General features: G+C 34.4%; 1 protein-coding gene across 2 annotated transcripts in view; it reads left to right on the top strand.

Moving 5' to 3' along the window:
• Positions 1-4,147, top strand: part of LOC122258104 (uncharacterized) — a 43,726-nt gene extending 39,579 nt beyond the window's left edge. Inside the window, exons 10-11 of one of the 2 annotated variants that reach the window (XM_086549739.1) lie at positions 181-318; positions 1,780-4,147. In XM_086549739.1, coding sequence (XP_086405865.1) covers positions 181-318; positions 1,780-1,886 — 245 coding nt within the window. In that variant the 3' untranslated portion in view covers positions 1,887-4,147. The remainder of the gene's footprint in view (positions 1-180; positions 319-1,779) is intronic. The other variant, XM_086549740.1, reaches the window with a different exon arrangement.
• Positions 4,148-10,000: the final 5,853 nt, after the last annotated feature.

Genomic DNA, 10,000 nt, shown 5'->3' with positions numbered 1-10,000 from the left:
ATTAAAGTTTCAAATGTTTTTAGGAATGCCTAACAAAGAAAATATTTTAGTATTTGATTATAACCATCATAATGAGTATAATGTATGTCATTTACCCTTGAATTATAGAGGAAATATCTGAGTATGAAGAAGCAATTGTTTATATCTTATTATATAAACTTATTCCACCTTGGAGCACAGTAAGAGGTGCAGGTAGTGGGTATGGAGTTCAGAAGCCAGTGAAGCCTCCAAAGCCAGATAAACGGCCACAGATCCTGCCTCGGCCACCTGCACTATCTTCTGATCACCAGGACACCTTTGTCCCTCAGAGTTCATCAGGTGTGGAGAAAGGAAATCCTAAAGGCTGCTTAGTGGATGTTCATTTTCCTTTTGCTTATACAGGGCTATTTTAGATTGATTAACTTTTTGTTTTTGATATCATTGTTTTGCACATAGTAATGTATTTTTATATCAGTATTTTCCATATGATTAGCAATTTTATTTATATACCTATACACTTTTTTTGGCTTGATTTACTTATTACCCTATGATTGTGTACAAATATCCTTCTGTTTTTGTTGTGCAATTAATTTTGTATACTTTAGTTTGATATAGCTTTCATTTAATTATGATTGGTTCTGAGGTGTCTGAATTTGCATCTCAAGATAAAATTTTAATCTGAATGATCTACATTTTATAAAATTTGTCAATGATTGTCACAAACTGAAATCAGGTGCATCAGTGCAGTATTTTTTCATTCTATAATTTTACATGTGATTTTTTTTTTTTATATGATTCCTGTTATGTGCTGTACAGTGTTACACCTGTTACATACACTTTCAGTTCACAGATTAAATAAAGATTAGGCTCACAAAAGTTCATTTGTAGTCTACTTGCCTGTGTACCTGGAATGGAGGATGTTAGATGTTACATGCTCTCATAGTAAAGATGATTAGCACTGAACACAACATCCTGTAAGATATCAGTGCTGATATTAGTATTTTTTGTTGACATAGTTTTATTATTATATCCTCTCTTTTTGTTGATTTATACATACATTTTTTTTATAGTTTCTTTAGTACCTTGTAAGTCTCGGGTAACCTCAGCAAAAGTTTCATTTGTTTTGTCTACCTTAAGAATATTGTAACATAGTTTAATTTAATCATTATTTTAAAGAATTCTCTACAGTTAATATTTATGTGAAAAGTGTAATAGTGAATTAAGTGAATGGTATTTACTTTCAGTTTTCTTTTATCATGTATAATTCACAATGATAATAGAAATTTCTAATAAGTAATCACCATTATCATGATTATCATTATTTAATATGAAAAGGTTTCTCATTGATTAAATTTCATAACTGCTTCACTATATTAACAAAGATTCCAAAATTCCACAAGTTATTAAGACCTTAGTAATGCTAAGAGATGTTCATTAGTAGGACCGTGATCAAGTAGAAGATGAAAGTAGATGTTTACATTGTTGCCAAGTTCATTAATTGGTATAATGTAAGAGCATGTCTCATAAACTTCCCTTTAGTTTTAAAGGTCCATGTTTGTGAATATATGTTTGAATACCTTTATATACTTGATATAGGATATAAAATTACTTTATACATTTTTAATATGTGTATTGAGTGAATACGTTTTTTTTTTTTAAATCTATTTTTTTTATCTTTTTTTCCATATTGTACTATAGTATATCAACTGTTCAAATCTGTAGTTTACTAGGGAAATGTATTAACTTTGTAAAGATTTTCAGTGAATGTTCTAGTCTTGTAATAAATCCATCATTTCACAGTTGCAGGAGTGAAGAGCAGCAAATTCAGCTGGCCACCTGCATCAGAGTCTGCAGCCTCTACACCTAGTGAGGAAGAAGATGTTGTTCCAGATTCCACCAATCTGTAGAATGGTACTGTAGGTCCACACTGACAATCTGGAATGTAAATGTTGATCTTCCATCAAGATGCTACGAATGCAGATAGTGGTCTTTCATGTTACTGGTTGTGTTACACCTCAAAGATTATTCTCTAACATTAAATGAACATCAAACTTTGGCTATTGAGTTCTTCTGGTGCTTGAGTTTGTCTGCTTTGACATAACTCTTGAGTTCTTTCACCATATTATTTAAATTCCTTCACCACATTATTTAGAAGTGATATTATACTGTCTTGGCTCCTACTGAGTTGTCTACTACTTGTATCAAGAAGTTGGTGCTTGTCTCTGGCTCCTGCAAATACACCTAGAAGAGACGACTGTTTGGATGCCTGTGTCTGACTTGCTGTGACTTGTTAAAATTGCTTGCCTAAACATCATTTGTGGTGATTACTAGGTGTTCATGCAGACGAAGATCAAGATACAGCATATTTTTTTGATAATGATCATGGAATAGAGGAACTCCTCTTTGGGTATTCTATACAATTGCATCTAAATATATTACCAGCTAGGAATAATATTATTTTATGAAGTATTTTTATTTTCCACTTTTTATATCCCTTGTAATAACTTTACCTTTTGATGTCATATGCTACCAACAAATAACTAAGCAAATATTTAGTAGTAGTATGATTATTTTGCAAATTATTAAATGTAAACTATTATTAATTATACACCTAGTAATGGGTCCAATAGAGAAAATATAGTTACCATATTTCCAAAGTAGAATTGCATTTTCCAAGACTTCAGAACAAGGAATTGAATTGATTGAAGTGATGTCCATGAGAAACTTTGTTCATAGGAAATATAAGTAGGTGACTCCTGTTATCTGCACAACCAAAAGAGCTTTAGTTATGAACAGAGGTTTTTGGTTCCATATCTGGAAATAATTAATGTGTGATTGATTATAATTACCAATTATTTGTAGTTTGTATACAGTTAGGTCATGTCCAAGTTTTTAAATATATATAGATATATATGTGGGTATATATGTTATATATATTTATGTATTTCATATTCACATAATTGGTCATGGATAAAGTCTTTTGTTGATTAGTAATACTGTTAATTATTTTTTACACTGTATTGTAAAATATATCAAATATATTTAAAATGTTTCCCATGTAGAAGATTTATATATTTTTCTCTTCTCAGCAATACAGGAACTACCAACTGTATGTAAGATAACAAAATTATTATTGCATTTCTAGTCACATGTGAGGTCTTTTAATATTAAGTGCCAAAGTCAGCACAAAAAAAATCAAGCCTGGAGAAAGCACTGGGAGACATTCCTGTTGATTTATGTATCAGACCTTTTTTATTTTTTACCGGGTTACAGATTGTCAACCAAGTAGGCACTTGCTTAATTCAGAAATAGAAAAGCAATAAGAGCTTAATGATACAAAAGGAGTAAAGATTTAGGAACAGCTAAGCAGTCTTTCATTAGTGACAATTCTTCTTTAGCAGTTGGTTAAAATAGTCTAAGCCCAGTCTGGTGCTGTTCTGTAGTGTGCCTTGTGACCAGCTGGCAGAAAAATACCTCTTGCGAGGGTTTTTGTGTAAAGTTTGGCCAGGTGTAGAGCAAAAAAGAAAAAAAAAAGAAAAAAATTGTTTTCACAGCTTGTTGTATTAGGCTTTTTTTATTTTATTTACAAAGTGATTGAAGCTTTATTCCCCAAACAAAACCCAAGTTACTTACCCAAGGTGGTGGAGTATCACCCACATTGATTCTGTGGGATGAATTGATCATGCCAGTCTTTTTATTCTGAAATATTGTATTTTGATTTTATTTTGTTTGATTCAGTTATGTGATTATAATTTTAAAGTCTTGCCCCTGATGATAATTTGTCCAGATTTGGGCAAGGATTGTTTAATATTTTTTCTCTTTGTTTTTCTCCCATTCTCGTTTCTATTCTTCATCTTGGTGAACCAGAATCCACAACTCTTCTCTTTTACATAAATATCAATAGTTTGTTTTCAATGCTGTATTTGAAATATTTATTGTATCTAGTTTTGAAGTTGAAGCTTTTCCATTTTTATCTATTTTTCTGTACTTTTTTGTGTGTCCATGAAAAAAGTGACGGTGGTCCAGCATAGTATTAGGTCAGTATTATACTTCCAGGCTGATACTATCTTCCTTGGCCACCTGAACAAAGTTTGAGTTCCAAAAAATATGAATAATGCCATATTCTAATGACATCCATTATATTGTACATAATAAAATTTCCTAATTACTTGCAGAGTTTCATTTTAAACCTGTATTAACTATTTTAAATATGGATTAACTAACCTAATTAAGAACACCCATCACTTTTTGGATGGATATATTTCAGAAAAATGGAGGCTGCATGTAAGAATAATTATTTGTCCATTACAATAATGAGTAACAGTCAACTACAGTATACTTTTGTAAAAATATATGGCCTTGTATAATGGTCAACAGATTTCTGTTGAGTTTGTAAACACTACAAACTCCAGCTTTTAGTTTAGTGGCAGCAGAACTACAACTGATCAGCACATGTCAATCCTTTTCGATGCACAGAGATGTGCATTTCTCAAAATTCCATAATCATTTTTTACCATGCATTGTGAGTGATGTGGAATATATAGGCTCCAGTGTGCAAGTTTACTTTCTAATGCGAGTTTGCATGTAAAACACACACACAAAATAAAAAAAAATACCAAATTAAAGAAAAGTGTACTGTTGGTCATATTGTGAATTCACTCTACAGATCTTTTTATGACAAATTTTTCCTTGACTCTATTGTGATATTTTATTCATATATATTTTTTTGAGACACCATTATCTACAGAAATAAAAACAGGAATGATGAAACAGTGTGACAGGCAGCAAAATATGCCCTATTACACAGCTGACTACTGCATAAATAACCAAATGTGTGGGTTAAGGGAGGATGGGGAAAGGATGTTTATGTGTACATGTATGTGTATATATGTGTGTGTGTGTGTGTGTGTGTGTGTTTATATATATATATTTATATATAAATATTATATATATATATATATATATATATATATATATATATATATATATATATATATATATATATATATATATATATATATATATAATATATATATATATATATATATATATATATATATATATATATATATATATATATATATATATATATATATATAATATATATATATATATATATATATATATATAATATATATATATATATATATATATATATATATATATATATATATATATATAATATATATATATATATATATATATATATAATATATATATATATATAATATATATATATATATATATATATATATATATATATATATATATATATAATATATATATATATATATATGTATATATATACAAATATATGTATATATATATATGTATATATATATATATATATATATATATATATATATATATATATATATATATATATATTTTTTTTTTTTTTTTTTTTTTTTTTTTTTTTTTTTTTTATTATTTATATATAGAGATATATAGTGACATGGGTGATTGACAGCAAGAGATAAACATTGTAAAACCGATAAAGCATACATTATTGAGGTAAAAGGATGATAAACATTGGAATAAAATGAAAAGAAAACCTGTACAAAGAACAAAACCAATTCATAAGTTGAAAAAAAATGAAGAGGCAGATGAGTGAGTGCAACTAATGATCATTATCATAATGAGTAAGTGTAAAGTAAGTGTAGTGTTACAAAATGTGCAAGGTGGAAAAAAGTATAAGTGTGCATGCTGTGGAGCGTAATGCACTATCAAGGTGCAAGCATTAGATATATACATTCAATTATACATACTTTGTCAATATGTACACAATATAATTCATGAATTTCCATGAATGTAATTCCAAAATAACAGGCAATGAAGTTCTATCCCTGAAACTTTTCCGATTATAATTTTAAGGCGGACATGAAATGGCCAAAGTAACTGATCATGTATTCACTTCCATGAGGTTTGAAAACTGTTTCATTTGGACTATAAAGTCCTGTTTTTTCCTTCAGCTCTTTAAAGCTGACTTATCTGATCATCATAACTGAAACTTATTGTGGAGGTCAGAAAGCCTCCAGGCTCTCCAGTTCCCACAGGTTTAAGGTCAGGTACAAATGTCTCACCAACCCAGCACTAGTACTAGCATGTGTGTTCACACTCAAGTAAATGTTTCAATGTGGATTCTGGCACACCACAATGCTTGCATGATTGATACCTTGGCACCTCTTGATATTAATGCAAAGAGTGTCAGATGGTCATATCCTGTGGCATCACCATACCACATGGCAGAGGGGAGGATCTGGCTTCTTTTCTGTGGAGCTGCAGGACCCCAGTATGCCTTGCAGCCTCCACTCTGCATTTTAATAATGCTCTCCTTAGTTTTATGACCATATTATTTGACCCTACCAGGCTCCACTAGAATCCACTGAATCACCGGAGTGATTCTGCCATATAAGTCCTGAGGCTGTAATTGCCTGTTATCCAAGTCCAGGGAGCTATCGAGGTCCCCCTTAAATGAAGTTGAGTGTTTTTGTCCACCTGGGAGGGGATCCAAAATGATCCTTGCAGCCTCATTAGACGACTTTAAGCCTTTGCCTGAGAGTTAGTGTTACAGATATCAAAGCAACGGAGGCATAGTCCACAATGGGACCGATTGCATGAACATAAAGTCAAGGAAGACAACCACAGAGGTAACATTGCCAACAAAGCTCAGGAGTAAGACCAGGCTGTGTTCAACCCCCTTCCCAGTTTCCATTGAAGCTGATTCAGCACCATTCTCTCTGCCTTCTTACCTTGACAGATATGGGAGGGAGGGAAATGGGACAAGAAATCTCATCACTTCCTAGGGCTGGATGAGAGATTCTCCTACAGGGAAATTAAAGCATTGTGTGTAGAGGGGTTGATTGTCCCTGAGCCATTCAGCAAGGCAGCCTGGAAAGCCTGCCAGTTTGCCTTATAAACATTCTATATGGGAATGTGCTGTGCCTAAGGGGTTGATCCTGCACCCGAAAGGGTAACAGTGATCCCAAAATATTCACTCATGGTGGTCTGATTGATTGACCATCTGGTCCTTTCCATCAGAGCTGTGGTAAAAAAGAGATCCAAATCAGCACCTTGGATCATGATCATTAACCCATAGCAGACGTGGTGCAGCTTCACACAACATACTGTGACTTTTCCCACTCTTTCAGTCACTCATTGTAAAAGGAGAGCCATTTTTGTGTTTATTTTTTTGTGTTTTATTGTACTGAGAGACTTATATGTGCCATATGACAGGCTCTATCAGTGCTGCAGTTGACAAAAATTGTAGTATAGGGTCTATATCAGCTCATTATACTCAATGTGATAAAAGTATTGCTGTTTTATGGAAGGATAAAAAGCAATTCCATTTTCTGTATTTGTGTGTTGTCATGAACGAACACGAAACATGTAACCATCTACAACGAAGATAACATGAAAAGGTAGGGAAGAGGAAGGAAACCTGTATTTATGACTGTGAGTGCCACAGTAAAAGGCATCCCTATTGGCACAGGGGCACATTATAGACACTGTGCATGGTTTGAGTTACCTTCCTCTTCTCATTCTGCCTGTACATTCTTCATCGGCAATACTTTAGAGCAAGAGGTCAACAACTTGTGTGTGCCATCACTCTATAAAGATAGTGCTTGCTAGAGACCATGGATGGGTGCCATTCAGGGCTCTCTCTCCTGCTGGTGCTAGGAAAAAGTGGTGTCATCTAGGTTTTGGATGTTAGGTGAAACCCTCTTTGCTTAATATTACGGCAATTATAGTAATTATGACTGCAATTATCATCACTCACTCATTACTCATAGCACAATAATATAACAGTGATCCAAAATCCCTGAACGTCATGCATGTCATAATGCCTGCCATCAGGCCAAAGCTCCTGCATCATTTATGTCATGACACCTGTATGCAATGGGTTAAGAAGAGAGATCTCCTACCAAGCTTCAAACACTTTGGCTATATTGTGCCAAGCTGTCTCCAATCTCAACCCTGGAGAGAGGATGGGATGATGAGCATTAACCTTACTAATATTTAAGATTCCACAGCCCAGCCTGTTGTACACAATGTACAACTTTAGGGTATCCTCACCAAGGATGATCTCAATGGCATGAGACACAACACCATCTCCCTAGTGAATGGGATTCTTAGTCTTGGAACAGTGGATGATTGCCTTACCAAGAGGGAACAACAAAGGGAAGATACCCTAAAAAACAGTCTCCCAATACAGTCCTCAAACCTACAAATGTATGGAGATTGGCATTCTTAACCCATTCACGCCAGGGCGATTCTGGCTTTGCATGGTCATAATGAAGGTGTTTTCGAACGCATAAGCCGAACGCCTCGAGATTCTCAGGCACACAAGCTGCAAGCCTGGGCTACCCACTTGCTCACCCCAAGCACTAGCCTTGCCCAGACATCTCGTCACCGGCATCTGATGCAAAAACCATGAAATGTGTCAGCACGTCATCTGGCGCGAGTGGGTTAACCCACTCACGACGGGGGTATTCCAGCCTTGAATGTCACAATGCCGGGGCTTTCGAGCGCTTAGGCCTAAATCAATTAAATGGCTGGCACAATATTGTGCCGCCCGGCCACTGGGCTTTTGAATGAGCGGTACAGTAGTGTACCACCCGTCCAGAAAGGGTTAAGGAAAAAGCTTTTGGTGTTCCACTGAATGCTCCTCTGAAATGTGTCCCCTGTAATATCAGGGATATCCAAAGTCATATATATAAGGGTATTGTCATATGCATTGGAGTTTGATGTACCCATGAAATATTTCTCTGCAGTCATGCAATCCCTGTTGTATTCAAGTATCTGCCTGTTCTCAGAGCTGCTTTTATGGAGTGATCAACAATCTGGTTGTCTTGATGTTGACAGTTATAGGCTTGCTCCTTTTCTAGAGTTGTAACTTCAGAAATGTGCAAAGTGGAATAGTTCTTCCCCTCCACCATCTTTCTGAGTGAAAGGAGACCATTCCCATGATTACTCTTTTATTGTAAACAACAAACATAAGATATTTTATAAATATCAAGTTGTGAGATCTCTTAGCCCATTCATGCCAGGGTGATTCTGGCTCTGAATGGTCGTAATGCCAGGGTTTTCTAATGCATAAGCCTAAGGCTTCGAGATTCTCGGGTGCACAAGCTGCTAGCCTGGGCTGCCCGCTCGCTCATCTCAAGCACTGGTCTTGCCCAGATATCTCATCACCGATGTCTGATGCAAAAAACAAAAAACGTGTCAGCACATCATCCGGCGCAAATGGGTTAACAGGTGAAAATAAGAGGGTGAGAGTCAGAAATCACTGATCCCCTTCCCCCAAAATATGTAAATGATCCCATTCATGACAAAACACAATTATGATGATTACCAATGAGCATTTAGCAAGTCTTTCCAGACAATAACTTTATAGCATCATTCGTTGTAACTTGAATTAGTAAAAATAAATAAGGTAGATGGGGTTGGCCCCAAGTTCTTGTGCATTTGTTATATGTGGTACCTCTCTTAGCAAGACTCTCATGGTAACATTTAGTCCAGATCTAGCTGTTAATCTCTTGAACATGAGGACACGTATAATGCATCCTCGCAGCACTCATGACATATCCAAGGACGCGCATACTGTGTCATAGTTGTGTTAGCATTAATTTTTTTTTTTTTGGATATTGTACGAGATCTTTCTGAATAAAGGTCGTATATGATATGATGGCTTACTTGACTATCATTATTGTAACATAGGAGTGTGATTTTCTTATATTAGGGGAGGTACCGATGTGCCCTGCTAGAAATAATTTTATTTTATTACTTCTTTATGGAACATTATGTAAAAATATAAAATTTATTATGATTAGTTTACAATAAAAGTTAACTACTTCAGCTATTTCCTGTTGTCCTCTGAGTCACTGGTGTCTCTCACCAGGTCACTCTTCTCACCCTCCTCCCAACCCATGCAAATAGTACATGATGATTATGTTGAGGTTTTGGCTTAAAACTTGTTATATTCTATTGCGATTTTTAAAATTTGATGCACACTGGCAGC

The sequence above is a fragment of the Penaeus japonicus genome, unplaced genomic scaffold, assembly GCF_977035675.1.
Source record: "Penaeus japonicus unplaced genomic scaffold, GWHDUDI00000001_assembly GWHDUDI00000022, whole genome shotgun sequence".
Lineage (NCBI taxonomy): Eukaryota > Metazoa > Arthropoda > Malacostraca > Decapoda > Penaeidae > Penaeus > Penaeus japonicus.
The sequence above is the reverse complement of the archived record's forward strand: the minus strand, read 5'-3'. Positions and strand labels throughout refer to the sequence as shown.